General features: G+C 38.3%; 1 protein-coding gene across 1 annotated transcript in view; it reads left to right on the plus strand.

Annotated features, from left to right (window-relative positions):
* The window catches only part of LOC126199552 (fat-like cadherin-related tumor suppressor homolog), a 345,418-nt gene that overhangs the window by 194,754 nt on the left and 126,690 nt on the right, over positions 1 to 23,974 (plus strand). Inside the window, exons 7-10 of the mRNA XM_049936473.1 lie at positions 727 to 879; positions 10,588 to 10,801; positions 14,806 to 14,945; positions 15,512 to 15,753. Coding sequence (XP_049792430.1) covers positions 727 to 879; positions 10,588 to 10,801; positions 14,806 to 14,945; positions 15,512 to 15,753 — 749 coding nt within the window. The remainder of the gene's footprint in view (positions 1 to 726; positions 880 to 10,587; positions 10,802 to 14,805; positions 14,946 to 15,511; positions 15,754 to 23,974) is intronic.

The raw sequence follows: 23,974 nt of genomic DNA on the forward strand, positions 1-23,974 counted from the left end.
GTCATACTGGATTGTCTGTAGTGCTTTGAGTTAACTTGCTTATGAGTTTGTCTTATCAGTGCTTCATGAGCTATTGTATGGCACTAGAAATATTAACCAGGATATTTAGTAGTTCTTTGTATTGCTCTAAGGATGTAGATTTTATTTTGAGAATTGTGCAATATAACCATTGAATTTTAAATTTCTTATCAAAACATTGATTACTAAATTGATGCTGAAGATATATACTGTTAAATTAATTGATGCTCAACATTGTTCAATTATGTAGTTGTGTGGAATATTTATGCAGTAACATACCCAGAGACATTTGGTTTTGTACAACATGTATCATATGTGTCAGTAAGCAAAAGTCTTATTTGCATGCAGCTGTTGTGTTTAAAGAATGCTTTGCATAATTGTACTTCAAAAATAAAAATATGTAACTGGGAAGATGTGATATTGTGGCAAAAGCACACTTGGTTTCTATGTTTTAATCTGTAACATTTAAAACCTCCAGATTAAAATGTGCTGCTCATAACATTTTTGTAACACAGCTCTAAACTTCTGAAAAAGAAAACTCATTCCTAACTCTTAAATAAAGCTTGAGATGACTTCAACATCAATAAAGTTTTAGAATGTGCAACATTAATATCAAAATATTTACAAAATAATTAGTGTTGTATAAGTTGTATAAATTCTGTCATTTTAATTTCCAATTGCCCAGTATGATATTGAAATACTTGACAGGTTTTGGGATTTGATGAAGATGAAGGTCCAAATGCTGACTTGCAGTACAGCATTAAATCTGGTCGTGGTATAGGAAAATTCAAGATTCATCCCAAAACTGGTATTGTCTACTCATCACGTGATTTTCAAGCAGGCCAGGAATATGATCTGAGGGTAAGCAACAGATTATTTACCTGTCTGATTATCAGTTGTGTGTTCAATTAATATCTGAGTGTGCTATAACCTTCTGAGCAATATGTAGCTTTAACTGTATTTATACCATGCATTACACTTTGTAATACTGAGTCATGATTTACTACAAACACCTGTGTTTCCATTATGGGTCATTTGTGTACCTTTTAGTCATAAAACTGATCAGCATATTTCATAAGAGAATAACAGTCTCATATCCTCACGTGTGTGTGTGTGTGTGTGTGTGTGTGTGTGTGTGTGTGTGTGTGTGTGTCTAAAATTTTGTGTCAGACAACATAAAAGTTCACCACATGCAGATATATTTTTGCTACACTTAGTGTAAGTTTAATAATTACTTTTATGCTACACTTAGTGAAAATTACTTTTATTAAGAAAAGCATCTAGTTTGATATTAGCTCATTTGCAGAAAATTGCCTAAGATTTGTGTGGCTTAAATAAATATTACAAATTTCATTAGAACAACAATGAAATATTAAGGTGCAATATTTACCATGAAAAACAGCATTCTTTCAAATCCTAATTTCATAAGAGTAATTAAACTACATGTCTGTGTTTATGCTTGGAGGTCTTGAGTTAAATACACAGTTCCTTATGTCAACTTTTTTCTTTTTAATCTGGTGTAAAGCAGATAGCTTAACTTACCAAGCACCACTGTAATAATGAAGGGCTGTTAGTTTTGTGAGAAAGCACCAACTTCACCTAACATCCTAAGTCGTTAATTAAAATCCAGATGCAGCAACATTTAAAAACATGTTTCAATATGCGCTACGTGCATGGGACGATAACAAAGTACAGATTGAAATTACATGAGAACTTTATCATCCACATTGTTATGAACTCACTTTCTGAGCTCGGAAAAAAGAACACACACACACACACACACACACACACACACACACACACACACACACACACAACATTCACATAAGCAAGTACACATTACACACACACATCACTGGCAGCTCAGATCAGAATGCAACTGTCATGCAGAACGGATGGGGTGGGGAAGGGGAAGGAATAGCAAGGTACACGTAGGGGCAGAGAAGAACACTTTCTGGCAGGGCACGCAGGGACTAGACTGCCAACAGGCACAGTGTCGGGAGGCCTTGGGACAGGGAGGGAGTGGGTTCGAAAAAGGAGAGATGCAGGGAAGGGGAAAGATGGGTGGGTGCATTGGCAGAGGGTGACACACAAAGAGGGTGAGGGAACAAGATCAGAGAGGAGGTGATAAGACAGAGAAGGCAGAACCTGATGGGTGGAGGGTGTGGGGACAGTAGATTACTGTAGCTTGAGGCCAGGATAATTTCTAGAGTGGAGAATGTAAGGACAATTCCCATTTGATAGCTCAGAAAAGCTAGTGGTGGAGGAGAAGATCCAGATGGCTCAGGTAGTGAAGCAATCATTGAAATCAAGCATGTTATGTTCAGCTGGATGTCGTGTCACAGGGAGCTCAGTTCTTGGCCACAGTTTGGCAGTGACTGTTCATACTGGTGGACAGCTGGCAGGTAGTCACACCAATATAAAAAACTGTGCAATGATTGCAGTGGAGCTGGTATTTGATATGGGTGCCTTCACAGGTGGCCCGGCCTCTGGTTAGGTAGAAAGCCTATGCCTAAGCATATGAAATAGGAAGTGCTGGTGGGTGGCTTGGGCAATCTTGCACCTGGGTCTTCCACAGGGATATGATCCCTGTGGCAAGGTACTGGGATTGAGAGTGGCATAAGGATAGACTAGGATGTTTTGGAGGTTGGGTAAGTGACAGAACACCACTTTTGGAGGGGTGATATAGATCTTGGGTAGGATGCCCCTCATTTCAGGGCATGATGATAATAAGTGATCAAAGCCATGAATAGGATGTTGTTCAGTTGTTCCAGTTCCTTATGTGGACAGAGGTCTAGATGGAGCCATCTGAGTGGAGGAGATCAACATTCAGGTAGGTGGCATGCTGGGTTGAGGATGACCAGGTGAAACCAAAGGGAGAGAAGGTGTTGAGGTTGTGAAGGAATGAGGATGGGTATCTTGGTCCTGAGTCCAGATCATGAAGGTATCATCTATGAACCTGAACCAGTCTAGGGGTTTGTCATTTTGGGAGGTTAGAAAGGTCTCCTCTAGATGGCCCATAAATAGGCTGGCATTAGAGGATGCCATGGCTGTGCCTCATATTTCTTTTGTATACCATCCCTTCAAAGGAGAAGTAGTTATTAATTGGATAGAGTTGCTAGGTGTGTGAGGAATGAGGTGGTGGGTTTGGAGACTGAAGGACATGGGGAAAGGTGGCGTTCAATAGCCGTAACATCATGGACATGAGAGATGTTGGTGTATAGGGAAGTAGTACCAATAGTGACAAGGAGTGGTTCCGGAGGTTAAAGGGGTTGGAAGGTTGGTGAAGGAAGTGGTTGATATCTTCAATATAGGAGACTAGATTAAGGATAATTGGTTGGATGTGTTGGTCAATGAGGGCCAAAATTCTTCCAGTGGGGGCACAATAACCAGCTACAGTTGTTGAGTTTGTGGATGTTGGAGAACATGTAGAAGGTGAGTGTGCAGGGTGCCTTAGAGGGCAGCGGGAAATGGCTTCAGGGGAGAGGTGCTGGGAAGGGGGTGGAATCACTCTGGCAGAGTTTACAGGTGGAGGAGAGGCATTTGCCATATAGTCACTGTGATTCGTAACAATGAACCTTTGTCTGCAGGTAGGATGATTGGACCAGTATTTATTTTCAGGTTGTGTATGGCTGTCCTTCCTTCTGCTGAAAGTTTGGTGTTGTAAGGAAGGGACCTGGGAAAGGATGATGAGGCCAAGTTTGAGGAAGGAATTCCTGGATGGTGACCAGGGGGTGGTTAGGTGGGGGAGGGAGGATCATGTTTGGATGGTGGTATGAACTGGGAGAAGCAGGGTTCAATGTTGGAATTACGTTGGCTTTGGTTGGAGGGATTGGTGGCAAAGTAGTGTTTCTGTTGCAAGGATTGGGAAAAAGAGAATAATTCTTTGACAAGTCCAGAGTGCTTAAATTTGGGTGTAGGGCTAAGGGTGAGGTCTTTGGATAGGACTGAAATGTCTGTGGGACTAAGTGTTTTGGTGGTGTGTTGGTAGGGAGTTTTTGGGGATATATTAAATTGAAAATGTCAGCTAGATAGGTTGTGTATTGCTATGAGGGGTCAATGAAGAGGAATACTATGGGTAGTGTAATGGATAGAGGTCTTTTTGCAGTACCAGTTCTATGAGGGCCAGTGACTGGTGGAATCTGAAAAGGTGAGGATCATTGTGAAGGAAGGGGTGGGATTCAGAGAAAGGAATTTTTACATACGGCTTTATTCATAAACCTCTGAAAAATAACAGAAATCAGCCTGTAGTGGATCCCCACCTAATAACACACAGGGCAACTGATATGAACAATACAACTGAAAGCACATAAAAGGAGCCAATCAGTGCTGATGCATATATATGTATGAGTCACTGGCAGATGGCGTGGCAGAGACCCCGACGCGTGGATGCCTCCACATGCGGCCTCAAGCAGCTGGCCTGTGTTGTTACAGTTGGCAGCCAATTCAGGCACACATGTGTGACAACACCACACACAGTGCAATTAACACTCACATGCATTAGTAGCAGGTTACAGCAGATAAATAAAAATATACACAAATACATAAAAAAAGAAAAATGTGTTAAACTACATGAAAATATACACAAATGTGTACAGAAATGTGGGAGAAAAGGAATGGATGAATTATGAAAGTATGCGTGTGTTGGGATAAGGGAAGAGAGGGGAAATGGGATCAGTTAGCTTGAGGATCATAAGTTTGTGTGGCATGGGTAGGTATGGAAAATAAAATACTAAAATCTGCCAGGATGAGGAAAAAAGTGGGATCAATAGGAATAATTATAATTATCAATGGGCAAAATTTGGGGCATTTGATGCTGCATCAACAGTCTGCGCCATTGCATAGCCATGTGTCATGTGTGGACAAGATCGATCAGAAGTGTGTGCGGCTTGGAAGGCAGTGAATAACACGGGAAAGAAGAGAAAGAATAGACATCATGAATAGTAATGCTATAGAGTACAGTAACAAAGGAAAATGTCACTATGTTCTGGGATGGGAAATAAACCATTAGGCAGAATCAAGCAATGGAAACTCCAGGTTGGAATATCAACAATATGTTATGTTATTATTGTTATTATTATGTTATAGACAGTTGATGTCAGTTATGACAATCAGCATTAGTTATTTGTAGCACAAATATGATTAACATCAGAGAAATAATGTCTAATTCACCTCCAAAGTGAGTTAAATGGCTGTTTGTTTATTTATAAAGATGGGAAAAGAAATATCCATGGCTAGCATGTGTCTATAACAGTTTGTTCAAGCTGACATGCATAAGTTGTAACTTACAGTTAAAATTTCCAGGAAATTTATGAAAAAGTTAAGATTGACAAGGAACTGTTGATTAAAGCAAAAGAAATTAAATAAATACAATTTTGTCAGAGATTAGCCTCTTGATTGAATGATATAAGTTAATGTTCAATGTTTAATACTTCGTATATGTTCAAAAAATTCGGCATTGGGTTTGTTTATGAAACAAAATTTCTGCTATCAGTCAAAATTTTATTTTTATTTGTATTTTGCACAACACATTTCAAGAAATGAATTCCATATACATTTTGTTGTTTTCATTGTGCACTGTGCACAAAAAATTGTGTGACGTTTAATATGTGTGAGTTTCTACACAACTGGACCACAAGAAAACCTAAAGACAACAGAATGTAAACAAAATGTAAATAAAAAGAAAATTATGACTGGTAGCAGAAAAATTACTTCATAATAAACCTCCATTTCATAGTCACAGGCTTTCACTGATCATTTTGTTTCTAATGAACCGAACCAAAGCACTTTGTAGTATTTACATTCAAAGTCATTAATACAGTATTTTACATTAAATTAATTAACATAAGTTTCCTGGTTACTACATTGTGCATGACGTTCCCTTCACAAAATAACAGCTGATCGGGGTAAAAATTTGAAATTGCCCATTATTAGTGTTGAAGAAGTTGCCGATCATATCTTCCACAAGTGTGTCGTTTTCAATTTTGATGTCAAGTAAGTTATAATTCTCCTTTCTGCTACTCCTCATCACCTTCGCATTTGCTCTATTTATGCTTAAGCCAGACATGTTGCCCAATCCTTTCAATAGGTCATGGAACCAAAATTTTTAGGCGTCTGGTTTCAAGATGATTTTAAATGTTAGACACAACAAAACAAAAATGAATGTGATACTGAAGAAAGTCTGCATTTATTTGCACACAAAGCAGGCTCCCACACTGTTTGAATTGCATGCTTTGCTCAGTTCCACAACATTCTAAAGTATGAGATTGTATTCTGGGGTAGCACAACTGCTAGCTCAGTCATGTTCTTAACCCAAAACTGAGAGCTGTAAGAGCAATGCACCATGCTCAACAGAGACATACCTCTTTCAAAAGTCTGACCCTCACACTCCCCTGCATTTTAGAAACATGTAAATAGGTGTAAGAGAATTTAAAATAGATAAATAAAACCTTTAATGTACATGAACATGATACCAAACAAAAGGACAAACTCAGTCTCCAATCAGTAAGGACATCAGCCTTTAAAACCTCCACTACAAACAGTGGTATACAAATGTACAATGGTTTGACACATAAAATAAAAGTTATTTCCTCATTTTCACTATTTTGCAAACTCCTAAGAGCATTTTTATCACATCACCGGTTCTGTTCAATGGCAGAATTTTTAGATGATGGGAAGTATAACATACTCAAATAAAAAATATGGAATAACTGATATTGTTCCTAAAGCAAGATCTAATAAAATTAATTTATTGCACTATCGCAATAAATTTTGATATTACATGTATTCATAATACTTTTTTTTCTTTCACTTCTATTGTTCCTTCTTCCATCTTCATTCTTCTCCCTACTCTTATCGTAGATTTTTTTAAAGATGTATGAACTCTATAAAGGTACCCCGATTTTTCTTCACTCTACTTTCCGTCACCAAGTACAATGTCAGAATTAATTATCTGGTGTGTTTTTCCTTCCTGAAACTTAACTGATCTTCATTCAGCACACTGTTAGTTTTTATTTCTGTTCTTCTGTATATATTGTCAGCTGTTTACAAGCAGGAGTGAGATTAATCACCCAGTAATTTTAATACTTATCTCTAGATCCCTTATTGATAATATGACATTTTCTGGAGGTTTATTGGTGACTCCATCTTCCTTCTTTGAGCTGAGACCATTCAGTGCTGTGTCAAAATCTGACTAATCTTTGTACATCAGTTTTCTCCTCCTCCTCCTCCTCCTCCTCCTCCTCTTCTATCACACTTCAGGACAGTTCTTCCCCATTACACTGCTCTTCGAGGTACTCGTGCCATATTTCTTCCCTTTCTTCTGCTTTTGCAGATTGGCAATTCTTTTGGAAAACATGAAATACCCTAGGAATTACATTGTACCTGGAAAAAGTCAAGAAAATTTCAGGGAATTTCAGGGGTTTTGTAAAATCTCAGGAATTATATATTTTTTAACTTACCAAGGAAATTTAATTTTACTGTGTTTTATAAATCACAAATTTTAATATACGTAATATTTCAAAGAGTGTTAATTATATTAATATTGTTCTATATTGATTATCAATGTTTAAAACGTGTGGTTAACTACTGCTTATTGGTAGTGTTTCTCAGCTGAGAGGAAAGAAAATTTCTTTTGGTGGTGTCCTCCATTCCCTTCCACTCACCATTAATCTACTGGATTAACAATATTAATATAATTAACACTCTTTGAAATATTACGTATATTAAAATTTGTGATTTATAAAACACAGTAAAATTAAATTTCCTTGGTAAGTTAAAAAATATATAATTCCTGAGATTTTACGAAACCCCTGAAATTCCCTGAAATTTACTTGACTTTTTCCAGGTATATGACACCTTCTTCCTCCCCATACTTGGAATTCTCAGGGACTATTACCAATTCAAAATCATTTTTAATTACAAAAAGTTGTGATGAAGGTCAGTACTAAGATGTGAATACTCTGAAGCTAATCCTGAAAAATGCTTCTTTGAAGATAACTAGTTGTATCCATAATATTTTACTTATATTTTGAGACAAGTTAAGTGGAAATTGTAGAGGTAGCCAAATTAATATGTTAATCATAAAAAAGCACTCCGTCTTTAGCCACGAGTGGCCTACCGGGACCATCCGACCGCTGTGTCATCCTCGGTGGAGGATGCGGATAGGAGGGGCGTGGGGTCAGCACACCGCTCTCCCGGTCGTAAGATGGTATTCTTGACTGAAGGCGCTACTATTCGGTCGAGTAGCTCCTCAGTTGGCATCACGAGGCTGAGTGCACCCCGAAAAATGGCAACAGCGCATGGCAGCCTGGATGGTCACCCATCCAAGTGCCGACCACGCCTGACAGCGCTTAACTTTGGTGATCTCACGGGAACCGGTGTATCCTCTGCGGCAAGGCCATTGCCATGTTAATCATAATTTCTGTCAATAGCTAATGCACTTTCTTCAGTGAAATTGTTGCATATTTTTCTCCCATTGTTGCTTTCATTGATCATGGAGACATTTTAACGTATGAGGTCCATTGATTCTGATTATTGTTATCCTACATTTTACATAACCCTTACTTTTGTCACTGATCTTTAAAAAACACAGTACATGCAATTCTGTGCTGCAAAAGCCTGATCACACCCTTAGAAATAATGTAGGACGTTAAATCAGTAAATGAAACAGAATATTCTAAATTCTTAGGTGTGTATATTGATAAGAACCTGAAGTAGAAGCTGCAGGCTGCAGGTCTCTCAAATGTCTAAGCTCTGCAACTCCTGTGTCACAAATTACGTCAGATGTAACTGGATAGATAGAAAAAACTACTCACCAAGTGACAGCAGGAGAACACATGTAGGAAAGGTATTACATACGCAAATTTTTGGAGTCAGTGGCTCCTTCTGGCAGAAGGGTAGAAGGGGAAGGAAGAAGGGTGAAGGAAGAGGACTGGTGGGCTTTAGGAAGAGGGGTAGAGTTTGGAAAAGTCACCCAAAACCCTGGGTCAGGGGAGACTTACCGGAGGGGGTGAGAAGGAACTGCCAGAAGGAGGGCCTGGCTCCGAAAGCCTGCATACGTAATACATTTTATAGGTGAGTAGATTTTTTATCTATCCAATTACATTATATTTAAAAATTGATTATTTTTTATCATAAACTACACTAGGTGTCTGAGATGAAAATCTCAAAACTTGGCTAACTTTTCTGATTTGTGGCATCATATTCTGAGGTAACTCAGAAGAGTGTAATAAGAATAATTGTTGTGTTCATTCATGAATATAATAGTAGAAGGAGAAATGACTAGCACTACCCATTACAGAAAAAAGTGAGATATTCAGCTGTAAAAATCTTTGACCTACTATTCAGTGATGTAAAGAATTGAAAGACGTAGCAAAATTAACTTCAAACACAATTGTTCATCATCATGGCAAAAAATTGCAATTATGATTCCTGGAACATGCAAATCTACTGCAAGAGATATTGAACTCTTTGTGGAAATGGTGTGAACCTCAATTTGCAAAATAATGTTCTCAGTAATCAGTATTTCCTAACTTTCCTGAATTACTCAGTGTTTCTCAATGCTGCCAGGATTCAGGTAATTATGCTTTCCATTTCTGTGACACAGGTTTTCAAACACCTGCAAGATGTGGTCTGTGCTTTCCTCCTCATAACAGAGAGGCGTGGTGAGAACTCAGTGTAATGTGGCAAGGTGGAACAACTGCATCAGTACTCGCAGTTGAAATATCTAAGCGTAACACCAGTTCACACTCTCCACTGAGTAACACCAAACCTGCACTGTGAACAATTGCAGGATGGATCTTGCACAAGAGATCTCTTTGTAAAGTTAATAACAAGACCACTTAGTGAGAATTTTGTGGAAAAACTTGTTCAAATGGACACAGAATGAAATTAGTAAATGACTATTGGATTTCTGTTTTTATGCTACAAAAATATTAAAGAAAAGTATTCAGTAACATGTATTTATGCCTCTTAAACCATACAAATAGCTGTAAGGAACACTTTTGCTATAGGTGTATAGACAAAGCTTAATAGTGCAGAGTATTCCACCATATTCTTATGTCTCACTAATCACAGTCACATTTACAAATCTTTACCTTTGCCTTAGGTTTGATAGTTTTCTTGAGTCTCCACAGTTGTCTTTTATTCCAGGCTCCTTTTTTGGGTTCATTCACATTACTGATCCTTGTTTATTGTCTCTCCTATTTTGTTTGTGCTGCTTTTTGGTGTACAATTCGTATTCATTTTTATATTATGAGCTGTGGATTGTAACTTGTACAAGAGTATTTCTGTTTCTCTCCATTTAACAATTATTTCATTCTTCTTTCCTCCTGTCCAAATGGGACTGGTGGGCTAAATTCTGTAAGTCATTCTTTAATCACAGTTTATAAAATTCAAATGTATCTTTACACAGGATCTTCTACTATTGTACTATCATTAATTTGTTGTTGCCTTTTGTTACGTGTCAGCTTTTAGCAGAAAATAGCGTTTGATTCCTTTTACTGTCACTCTTAGACTGATCAATCTTCTGAGAGTGTTTGATGATAATTGACTTAAATTTTGTTTCAGATAAGAGCACAGGATAGTGGACAGCCACCAAGAAGTCACACAATGCGTGTTTCTGTGCTTGTGGAGCCTGTCCCTACAGAATCACCTAATGCTCCACAAATTATAAACCCTAATCAACATGTGCAAGTTACTGAGAGTGACCCAGTGGGTTTCCTTGTTGCTCTAATCCAGGCCAAGGATGAGGATGGAGACATGTTATGGTACAGCATAGAAGGTAATTGCATATATACCATTTAACATAGACATCAGGAACATCTTACCCTCTAACATTCTCACATGTTCCAAAGTAGTATTTTGCCACCCACCCACCCTACAAAATATCGTAGCATATCCTTGTGCCTCACCAACTCCCAACCTCTTGTACCATGGGTGATATCACTCTGAAAGACCTGTCCACTGCACCCATCCAGCCCAACCACCTCCAGACACCTCACAGGTATATCCTATTATACCAGAAGCAAGGCCACATGTGAAATCAGTCATGTTATATACCAGGTATACTTTAAATTCTGCACAGAGTTTTACTTGAGCACCCAGCTGACGGTCAAACTGTGGCAAAGAGCAAAGCTGACCACCCATTGCCAGAACATACTGCTGAGCACAACATCTACATCTGCATTTACATCTACATCTACATCGATACTCTGCAATTCACCTTACGGCACTTGGCAGAGGGTACCCCATACCACTACTAGTCATTTCCTTTCCTGTTCCACTCGCAAACAGAACGAGGGTAAACCTGCTGTCTATATGCCTCCACAGGAGCCCTAATTTCTTGTATCTTATTTTCGTGGTCCTTATGTGCAATGTATGTTGGAGGCAACAGAATCATTCTTCAGTCAGCTTCAAATGCTGGTTCTCTAAATTTTCTCAGTAGTGTTCCGTGAAAAGAATGTCACCTTCCCTCTAGGGATTCCCGTTTAAGCTCCTGAAGCATCTCTGTAACATTTGTATTTTGCTTGAACCTACCAGTAACAAATCTAGCAGGGCACATCTGAATGTCTTCGATTGATTCCTTTAATCTGACCTATTACAGATCCCAAACAGTTGAGCAGTACTTGAGAACAGATCACAATAATGTGCTATAAGTGGTCTTCTTTACAGATGAACGACACTTTCTTAGAATTGTCCCAATAAATCGAAGACAACCATTCGCCTTTCTTACCGAAATCCTTACATGCTCATTCCATTTCATATCACTTTGCAACATAATGCCCAGACATTGAATGATGTGACTGTGTCAAGCAGGACATAACTGTTACTGTATCTGAATATTACCATTTGTTTTTCTTATTTTTCCAAATTAACTTACATTTTTCTGTATTTAGAGCTAGCTGCAATTTGTCACACCAACTAGAAATTTTGTCTTAATTCATATGGTAACCTCTTGCAGCCACTCAACTTCAGCACCTTACCATACACCATAGCATCATCTGCAAACAACCATTGATTGCTGCCCAACCTGTGTGCCAAATTGTTTATGTATACAGAGAATAATAGTGGTCCTATCACACTTCCTGGGACACTCCTGACAATACCCTTATCTCTGATGAACACTGGCCAATGAGAACAACACACTAGGTTCTATAACTTAAGAAGTCTTCGAGCCACTCACATATCTGTGAACCCATTCCACATGCTCTTTAACACACTGCAATGGGGCACTGTGTCAAACACTTTCCAGATATCTAGAAATATGGAATCTGCCTGTAACCCTTCATCCATAGTTCACAGTATATCATGGGAAACAGGCAAGCTTTTTGGATGAGCAGTGCTGTCTAAAACCCTGCTGATTGTGGACATAAGCTTCTTGGTCTCAAGAAAATTTATTATATTCGAACTCAGAATTGACTTCAATGACCGCTTTATAATCTGTGACATCTGGATCCTTCCCCTCAACACCCACTTCTCTCAATTACAAGGATGGGAGTTGTCCTTGTTACACATCCTTTGATCCTGGCCTCAGTGTCTGCGAAACCCTGTCCCACATCCAGCTCCACCCTTGTCCTCATGATCCCAGACAAGCAGAAGAAAATGAACTTGGCAGTGACCAAATGGAGATAAGCATATATTGGTTACATTTTATGAAACTATGAGGTAATTTTACAAAATGTGACAATCCCAAGGTACTTCAACAATTTCATGTCATAATCCACTAATAATGTACTGTCTCTATGATGATGATGGAACAAACTCTTAGGGGTCATAGGTAATGGCAACTGTATTACTGTGAGGTAATAAAACTAGATTGAAACCAGGCATGTTGTAGGATACCCTCGCATGGAATGTGAGAACATATGAACTTTGTTTGTATAATGTAACAAGTTAATTTATTATCCCCTTAGTTGCTAAAACTGTAGGTAGCTAAACATTACCAACATCAATGTGCATCTCATGAGAGACAGAGACAGGAAAACTCCCTAATGCACTGCAAATATTGTGATATCCCATTTAAACGTCATGCACATGTGTGGTTCCAAGTAAGGGCCTCAAAAGAAGAGGATTACATTGTACACTCTTTTGTCCTTATGCTTTTCTGCCTTCAATCTTCAGAGAAAGGACTTGGTTATACCAGTAGATTAAATGAGTACTTCAACTTTTATGATATTTCTGTTGGCACTTGTTCATGTGAAGTTACAGGAATGGAGCTATTTTTTGTTTGCCCTTACATATTTTGTGTTTTCATGTATGTCTGTCTTTTGCTGATCTTTTACTTTGCCTTCAGTCTTACTTTACACAACTTGCTTGTATACACCTGCTCCTGATACAATTTTATACATTTGCTATAGAGTTCATGAGAGTCATCATCACAGGAACACACTTTTTATAGGTAGAGATGTTGCACTTTGGCCTTTTGTACTCTCATTCTTCTTCATAGCAAGAAAATTATACACACACACACACACATACATACATACAGAGGTCTTTTCATGGCCTCAGATGTATTTAAAAATCTTGATTTGTGGTACACAGAGGGTTCAATAGCTTAGCAAGCTTATTAACTCTCTCTTTCTTGCATGTGTATCTGTACTTCTTCTTAGTGATCATTTTTCAGCTGCCTGTAGCAGAAACTGTTGTTTTTGTAGTGTTCAGTCCAAAGATGGTTTGTGGTAACTTTCCCTGTTAGTCTAACCTTGCAACCCCTTACATCTCTGCATAACTTCTGTATCCTTCATCCATTTGAACCTGCTTACTGTAGTCAAACTTTTGACTCTCTCTACAATTTTTACCTCTCTGAATTTTCATCCATAATCAAATTAATGGTTCCCTGATGGTTCAGGATGGCTGAAGTAGTAAGGATATAAAATGTAGACTGACAGTAGCAAGGAAAGGATGTCAGAAAAATAGAAATTTGTTGACTCTGAATATAAATTTAAGTAGTAGGAAGTCTTTTCTGAAAAAAAAAGAAAGGCTGAGGTGTAGCCTTGTACAGATATGAAATGTGAATGATGGGCAATTCAGACAAGATGAGAATACAAGCTTTTGAAATGTTACTATAAAAGGAAGCTGAAAATTCCATGGGTAGATCAAATAAGAAATGAGAAGTTACTGAATAGAATTGGGGAGAAAAGCAATTGGTGCAATTACTTGACTAAAGGAGGGGATCAGCTGATAGCATATCAACTGATTCCTTTTATTATCAAATCACCTCGTAAGTTTCTTTTCTCACCAGCTCAGTTCAGTTCAGTGATCTACACGTTTAACCTTTGGCATTATTCTGTAGAAATGCATTTCAAAAGCTCTGATTCTCATCTTGTCTGAACTGTTTATCATTCATATTTCGCTTCTGTACAAGGCTACATTCCAACTCTCTTTGCTCCAGAAAAGGCTTAAATTTATTTTCATTTCTCTTTTACAGAAATAATTTTCTTGGTATTGCCAGTCTGCATTTTACATCCTTTCTATTTCATCCATCATCATTTAATTTGCTGCCCTAACAGGAAAACTCCATCTACCACTTTCACTGTCTCATTTCCTAATCTAATTCCCTAAACATTGCCTTATTTAGTGTGACTGCATTCCATTTCTCTTTTTCATATACGGAGCCATAATGATACAGAGTGAAAATTTAATTGAAGTAAGACACCACATTAATGCAAGCATGTGCCTTTTTTTTAAAATGAACGTTATGACATGCCAGTAGTCCAATAAATTGAAGAGTGTATTTTTCCTATGATGAGACTGAATACTTAGAAATTTTTTGTTTATTTGTTGCAGATGGAGATGATATGGATGAATTTTTTATTGGTCGTGATAAAGGAAATGTTCTACTGGCAAAGAAATTAGATTGGGAAAGAAAAGACACTTACAATTTGACAATAAGTGTGACAGATGGTGTTCACACAACTTTTACCCAGGTGAGTTTAAGGCTCCACTTTCCTTATTTAGTAGGAGTGTCTGTAATGTTCTTAAATTACTTATTTGCATTTAGATGACTGAAGTAATTAATTTTAACTTCTTTAAGCATAGGCAACATTGAATTCATAACAATTTTAAATAAAATTATTAACTTCCTAAAATCATAAATGATGAATTTATAGTGTATAGTTATCAATTACATAACAATGCTTTTGAAAACACAAAAGAAAAAGACCTGGAAAGAATAGGAGGAGTAAAATATAGTTATGAAAGTCACTCAGTGCCCCTAACTGAGACACTTAACTTGTATGCCCATGTTTTCCTACACTTTTCTGGCTTTGAAATTCAAAGGAGTGAACGGGTCATACCAAAATTTGGAAGTCCTTCAGCCTTTATGACTTGTCTGTGGGCATCTGTTGTTCATACAAAGTTAAGGAGTGGAACTGCTTTATTTTATCTACCTGTGCGACGTTTGGATTTTCATTTGTAACTGTCTTTTGCTTGTTTTGCACTTTTGTCTCTAGTCCTTAATGCACTGATTCAACATTTTTTTCCTTTTTTACAGTTGTATGTCAATGTAATTGACATAAATGACCATCGGCCAGAATTTACAGAGAAACTGTATAGTGTTGAAATTTCTGAAAATGTTGAAAAAGGAACAGAAATATTAAGACTAATTGCAACAGACAAAGATGAAGATAAGAGAGTGATATACAGTCTGCATGCTGCAAGAAATCCGGTTTCATTATCAGTCTTCAAAGTTGACTCTATCACAGGATCAGTCACTCTCAATGAAAAACTGGACAGGTAGATTTTATATGAGCCTCACTTCAAGTACGCAATTATTCGTTGTATTGCTATTGGAAAAGTATGATTAAGAATTTATTTTTCATTAATGGAAACTTCAAAGGGTCAAGGCTTTTCTTTTCTGTATGCAGTGTTGGACAGCTGTCAGGATGTGAGGAACTGCATTACATAATACACATCTGTAGTATTATATTTAGACTACCATTTTGAAATATTCTATTTAAGTATAACAAGTGGTATAACAAACATGTCTGCATGTATAACAAACATGTCTGCACCTTGCTATGTAAATATGTCTGGAACAGACTTTAGTACCTAGTCTTTTGCTACTGTTGTTCAAAGATCATAAGTTACAGATTCGAATATATTCCAAGCAGGCAAAACTTCAAATTTCATGTACTGTCTAATTACAACACGGGACCACAACCAGCTATAAAAATTAACTACGAATGAAAACTGAGCATATAATTAGTTGTCTGCGTATCTATAGTAGGCACATCTTTGATCACAATAGAAACATAATACTGACATCTTTTTTAAAAATATGTATAGTTCAGTTACGGAAAGCAAATTATACATGGATGAATCAAACTCAACTAAGAAATTATACTCTTAAGGGCTAAATTAGCTATCAAAGCCTTTATTTTATATTGAATATGAAGCCTCAGTAAAGACATTATGTTGGAAACTTGTAGTAGATAAGAATGGAAATTATTCCTGTAAAAGTAATGACCAGAAAAAGGGGAAAACGGTTCTGAAAATTCATACAAAAAGGTACAAAAAAGATAGTGATGAAGTTACTTTGCTTGGGTTTAAACTACCTACATTAACTTTGTTTGTCCCATTTACCAGGTTCAGCTACTTTGGACTACACATCATTTCAATGTTTTTGACACTACTTCTCTGCCACATTGAGCTCAGTAGTTCCTTGTATATGGTGAAAGTCTGCTTGACATCTACAGAAAGGAGCATATCTTGTCAGCACCATAAAGGAAGTTCAGTCAGAATTTCAAAGCATAAAATCTTCTCGGTTTTCAAGCAGCATCAATTCCAATAAAATTCTTGAGTTTTCAATGGCAAGCTCCACCATCGTCATCAGGATTAAAACTACTGACTGCTGGGGCTGGCACTATTTCCCACTTATATTGCTGCCATGAAAGACTCCAAGGACACAGAATTTCAAAGGTTTCCACACTTGGGTTGTTCTTCAAATTTGATTTTAGCAGTTCTATCAAGGATGTCTCTAACACTCATCAACTTCTTCCATTGTCCCTCCTCCTCCATACCTTTTTCTTCCAGACTCTTTTGAGTCACCTCAGGCAAACATTTGGAACCATACACTGTAAAAATTTCCAACTCTAGATATATGTTGTTGACTAGTTGTTGAGCATGTTTGATGGCTGCTGCATCCCCGAATCTAGGACATATATGAAGAGTTTGATTTTATCAGAGTTTTCGAAGAAAAAACTGCACATCTTATACAAGTATCCAACTATGTGATGGCAGGAAACTACGAATTGTGTAGCCCTGTATTTCCTGATAAAATCTTGGTGACTGGGAGCATTTACCAGAATCTTCTTTAGAGCAGTAATGAAGTCATTTACCCTGCAGTAATTCATCCTGATACTTCTGCAAACATGATGTAGACAATGTGCAATACATGTCACATATTTGAAGTTGGGTACATGCCCTTCAATTGTTTGAAAGCTGAAGGCAGGTGGTATGCTTGATCAGTCACCACAAGCCTGACTTTTTTGTGTTGTATGCTGCCTGGCCTCAGGTTCATACAAGAGTCGTTAAATGATTGCATTAATCTGCAGACATTTGTCTACTTTAGCAGGTACATTTAAAAAGCATAGGCTTTCCCATTCAGCAGATAATGCAAAAACCCACACGTTCAAAATATATCTTTGCAGCTCATCAGCAGTATCATTTGAAATGAATCCCACTGAATGTTTGCCAACCACCTCTTTTATTTTATTCAAAACATTCTCATAAATTGACTGTACATAACTTTTTCTCATAGTGCTGTCATCTGGTATGACCTTTGTGTGTACTTCTCAAGAAATGATTTGAATGTTGGAGTGTTTAACTTGTGGATCAGAATTTCTGACTGCATTACTGCCGTGCAAGATCTGCATTAAACTCATTCAATGGCCACTGCTTTTCAGATCATGAAGTGAAGGCATGTGTTGCAGCAGTTTGCTTAGTTTTTGACTGTTGAAGTTCAGCGGTCTTTAAATGTTTGTTGTTCGGATGTATTTGTTTATTCTGTTCCTTTGATGCTTGTTAATGATTGCAATATTTATTTTTCAGTTGGCATATTGCAGAATAATGCCATCAGTTTTGATAAACTGAGTCTTGAATTCTTCTGAAAATGCACATAACTTCTCCTTCTTAACCTTCAGCATGATTTTGTTGTGAAAAATCCTTTCCAGTAAAACACTAACATGGTCAACAGGACAGTATACAGTTGATAGATGGTAGCCAGCACTAACTGAATTCAGTTTTAAACAGTTTCAGCGCAATTTTTAAAAATTTTGTTTGACTTACAGCTGCAGGTTGACCATTGGTACTGATGTTGACTGTTATTGCTGAGGTTGGCCATTGTTGCTGAGGGTACAAATAATTCCTTGCGTTTCCCATAAATGATATTTTAATATTTATTGGCCATTGTTGATGTCTTGGGAGAAAGGTGCATCAGCACAGAATCACGGGAAAAAGTGCAAAATGTAGTAATCCCGTAAAAAGGTGCAACAAACTGAGCTTATCTTGTTTCATTTCATGTCTCCAAATGCATATAATGGACTGTCTACGGGAAAATAGCTGTTGTTTGTGACTTGTGGTCTTCAGTCCAGAGACTGGTTTGATGCAGCCCTCCACGCTAATCTATCCTGTGCAAGCTTGTTATCTCCAAGTAACTAGTGCAACCTACATCCTTCTGAATATACTTAGTGTATTCATCTCTCGGGCTCCCTCTATGATTTTTATCCTCCACCCTGCCCTCCAGTACTAAATTGGTGATCCTTTGATGCCTCAGAACATATACTAACAACCGATTCCTTCTTTTAGTCTAGTTGTTCCACAAAGTCCTCTTCTCCCCAATTCTGTTCAGTACCTCCTCATTAGTTACGTGATTTACCCATCTTATCTTCAGCCTTCTTCTGTAGCACCACATTTCGAAAGCTTCTATTCTCTTCTTATCTAAACTAGTTATCATCCATGTTACACTTCCATACAGGGCTACACTCCATACAAATACTTTCAGGTAAGACTTCCTGACACTTTAATCTGTACTCAGTGTTAACAAATTTCCCTTCTTCAGAAACACTTTCCTTGCCATTGCCAGTCTACATTTTATATCCTCTCTACTTCGACCATCATCAGTTATTTTGCTCCACAAATAGTAAAACTCATCTACTACTTTAAGTGTCTCATTTCCTAATCTAATTCCTTCAGCATCACCTGATTTAATTAGACTACATTCCATTATCCTCTGCTTTTGTTGATGTTCATCTTATATCCTCCTTTCAAGACAGTGTCCATTCCGTTCAGCTGCTCTTCCAGGTCCTGTGCTGTCTCTGACAGAATTACGATGTATTCGGCAAACCTAAAAGTTTTTATTTCTTCTCCCTGGATTTTGATTCCTACTCCAAATTTTTCTTTTGTTTCATTTACTGCTTGCTCAATAAACAGATTGAATAACACCAGGGATAGGCTACAACCCTGTCTCACTCCCTTCCCAACCACTGCTTCCCTTTCATGCCCCTCACGTCTTATAACTGTCATTTGGTTTTTGTACAAATTGTAAACAACCTTTCACTCCTTGTATTTGATCTCTGCCACCTTCAAAATATGGAAGAGAGTATTCCAATCAACATTTTCAAAAGCCTTTTCTAAGTCTACAAATGCTAGAAATGTAGGTTTGCCTTTCTTTAATCTATCTTCTAAGATAAGTCTTAGGGTCAGTATTGCCTCACGTGTTCCAACATTTCTATGGAATCTGAACTGATCCTCCCTGAGGTCGCCTTCTACAAGTTTTTCCATTTGTCTGTAAAGAATTCGTGTTAGTGTTTTGCAGCTGAGACTTATTAAACTGATAGTTCTCTAATTTTCACACCTGTCAATACCTGCTTTTTTTGTGATTGGAATTGTTATATCCTTCATCAAGTCTGAGGGTATTTCACCTGTCTCGTACATCTTGCTCACCAGATGGTAGAGTTTTGTCAGGGCTGGCTGGCTCTCCCAAGGCTATCAGTAGCTCTAATGGAATGTTGTCTACTCCTGGGGCCTTGTTTCGATTTAGCTCTTTCAGTCCTCTGTCAAATTCTTCACACAGTATCTTATCTCCCATTTCAACTTCATCTACATCCTCTTCCATTTCCATAATATCACCCTCAAGTATATCGCCCTTGTGTAGAGTCTCTAATTCCACCTTTCTGCTTCCCCTTCTTTGCTTGGAACTGGTTCTCCTTCTGAGCTCTTGATATTAATACAGGTTGTTCTCTCTTTTCCACAGGTCTCTTTAATTTTCCTGTAGGCAGTATCTATCTTACCCCTAGTGATATATGTCTCTACATCCTTACATTTGTCCTTTAGCTATCCCTGTTTAGCCATTTTGCACTTCCTGTCTGTCTTATTTTTGAGATGTTTGTATTCCTTTTTGCCTGCTTCATTTACTGCATGTTTATATTTTCTCATTTCATCAATTAAGTCCAATATCTCTTCTGTTACCCAAGGTTTCTACTAGCCCTTGTTTTTTTACCTACTTGATCCTCTGCTGCCTTTACAATTTCATATTTCAAAGGTACCCATTCTTCCTCTACTGTATTTCTTTCCCCCGTTCTTGTCAATCATTCCCCAATGCTCTGTCTGAAACTCTATATAACCTCTAGTTCTTTCAGTTTATACACATCCCACCTCCTTAAATTCCGACCTTTTCACAGTTTCTTCAGTTTTAATCTACAGTTCATCACCAATAGATCGTGGTCAGAGTCCACATCTACCCCTGGAAATGTCTTACAATTTAAAACCTGGTTCCTAAATCTCTGTCTTACCATTATATAATCTATCTGAAACATTCCAGTGTCTCCAGGCCTATTCCACTTATACAACCTTCTTTCATGATTTTTAAACCAAGAGTTAGCTATGAGTAAGTTATGCTCTGTGCAGAATTCTACCAGACAATCCCCTCATTTATTCCTTATCCCGATTCCATATTCACCTACAACTTTTCCTTATCTTCCTTTTCCTACTATCGAATTCCAGTCCCCCATGACTATTAAATTTTCGTCTCCCTTCACTATCTGAATAATTTCTTTTATCTCATCATACATTTCCTCAATCTCTTCATCTTCTGTGGAGCTAGTTGGCATATAAATTTGTACTATTGTGGTAGGTGTGGGCTTCGTGTCTATCTTGGTGTAGCGGGACTTTGAATTTCGCCACGCTACACTCATTCCCTCAGATAAAAAATTTCCCGTCGCAGCGGTATGAGCGCTCAACGGCAGAGAAAATACTAATATTGTAACTTTTTTTTGTTTTCTATCCGTTTCTTGGTTGTCTTTTGATAGCCAAAGCTTAAGGCAGACGTGATCTGATGCTGACATAAAAAACTTAATAGCTAGTCTTGATCTGATTGTAATGTGTAGACATTGTGGAAGTTGTTATGAAATTCAGAGGATGGAAAGAAGCAACTAAAATAAATTGTATTTAAGATCAAGACGGTTTTGTATGCATTAGAAATTCCTGGACAATGAAACTTATTGCAAGATTTCAGAACAGACTTTTCGCGCAGAAATGAAGTAGGAGATTTTTGAAGACCTGGACACTGCATGAAAGAAGAATTTAACCTGGTAAAGGATGAACTCTTATCTACGTCATTTCCCCCTGTCAGTTACATTTTGTTATTCTCTGTTCTTTTTCAATACTTTTTGTAGTGGAAATTGGTTTAACTTTTGCTCAAAAACGCCACGAGGACCACCCCAACAATAGCTTTTCCGAATCACGAAGTCCGATACCTTTTCTGTATTACGAAGTCCGATTTGCTTTTCATTCTTTCCCTTTTTTCACGGTCATTAACGATTTTAAAAAACCCATTTTCACTTGCGATTTCTTCCACATTTTCAACCTTTTCTTCTCTTCTTATTTTTCTTTTTTATTAACCACTACATTGGCCAGTTTTCTTTCTCCTGATAACGGTGTCCTCATGAGTAGTCCCTGCCTCGAGATCCGACTGGGGGACTATTTTCCCTCAGGAATGTTTTCCCCAAGAGGATGCCATCATCATTTAACCAAACAGTAAAGCTTCATGCCTTCGGGGAAAAAGTATGGCTGTCGTTTCCCCTTGCTCTCAGCCGTTCGCAGTACCAGCACAGCAAGGCCATTTTGGTTAATGTTACAAGGTCAGATCACTCACTCATCCAGACTGTTGCTCCTGCAGCTACTGAAAAGGCTGCTGCCTCTCTTCAGGAACCACACGTTTGTGTGGCCTCTCAACAGACATATTGCCATTGTGGTTGCACCTACGGTATGGCTATCTGTAGCACTGAGGCATGCAAGCCTCCCCACCAGCGGCAAGGTCCATGGTTAATGGGAAAGATGCAGCACTTTAAACTCCTTTCTTTAGTTACAATGTAATGTTGTTATACAGCCATTGTCATCCAATTATATTATATTATTAAAACAACTAAACTAGCAGTAATGTAAAGATATGAGAAAAATTACTTAACAATTACTAGTGTGGATCATATAACCAAAGACTCTCATGCCCAGGTAGTGAAAAACAGATCATTCAATTTTAAAATGAAAACAATCCATGTAAGTGTTTAATTCTAGTTTTATCCACCTACATTATCATACAAGGATTTTAAAGTGAATTGAATATGCCGTACAACCCCCCCCCCCCCTCTCTCTCTCTCTCTCTCTATCCCCATCCCCCTCTCTCCCCCTCACACACACACACACACACACACACACACACTTATGCATCTGCACCTGTGCTCATGTAGTATATTCCTAGAGTCATAATTTAAAGCCAGTTCTTGAAACTTTGTTAGTAGACTTTTGCAGGATAGTTTGCTCTCATCTTCCAGGAGTCTGCCAGTTCAGTTTCTTCATTATCTCTGTGACGACACTTCCTCATGGATCAAAGAAATCTGTGACGATTCATGCTGCCCTTCTCTGTGTACATTCAGTGTCCCCTGTTAGTTCTGTTTGGTATGGGTCCCACACTCTTGAACAAAATATTCTAGAACTCGCTAGCCCGTCAGTGAGAGAGCACTGCGAGTGCCTGCTGCTAGTAACGCAAGTAGACCATTTGTTTATTACATATTTTTATGATCTTCAAACAGGAGTGCATTCTTTTCAGTTACCTTTGTAGTTACTAGTATATTTTTGTAATTTCTTGCGTGTTTGAGTGCTTACTAGGAGCAACCTTTCATTTCAGAAACACTGTAGCATACAGTACCGCCATTGCTATTGACCCTCGTATCGTACAGCCTTTCGTTTGTTTTGTTTACATAAGTTTAGTGTTGGTTAGACCGTCAGTGAGAGAGCACCACGCGTTCCTGCTGCTAATAAGGCGAGTACACCATTTGTTTATTACATATCTTTACGAGTTTCAAACAGGAGCGAGTTCAGAAATGGATAGGCACTGTGATTGCTGTGTACAGCTGCAGGCAGTGTTGGCTTCCGTCACACAGCTTGAGGCTGCTGTCGAGGGGCATCACCATGGGGGGTCGGATGCAGGGATGCGAGAGGTGTTGAGCATGACCCAAGTGTCCCCCGATTGATCCACTGCTGTCGTCGCACCGGGTACTGCCTGCACTGAGGTTGACCCCTCGCCTGTGGTTGGGCGGGAGATCATTCCAAAGTCTGGCAGGCAGCGAAAGGCTTTCCGTGTGGCCGATCGTAGTGCCTCCCCGGTTTGTTTGATGAACAGGTTTTGGGCGTTATCTGTGGCTGACAGGGGTCTCTGAGTCGGATGCAGTTGTCCATCCTGTTCCAGAGGAAGCTTCTTGGCCCACAAGGCCTGGGCATTCACAGAGGGTGGGTTTGCTGGTAGTTGGGAGCTCCAACGTTAGGCCAGTAATGGGGCACCTTAGGAACATGGCTGCCAAGGAGGTGAAGGAAGCGAGTGTGCACTCCATGTGCATACCAGGGGGAGTCATTCTGGATGTGGAAAGGGTGCTTCCAGTTGCCATGAAGAGTAAGTGGAGCA

The sequence above is a fragment of the Schistocerca nitens genome, chromosome 8 (assembly GCF_023898315.1).
Source record: "Schistocerca nitens isolate TAMUIC-IGC-003100 chromosome 8, iqSchNite1.1, whole genome shotgun sequence".
NCBI classification, from domain to species: Eukaryota; Metazoa; Arthropoda; class Insecta; order Orthoptera; family Acrididae; genus Schistocerca; species Schistocerca nitens.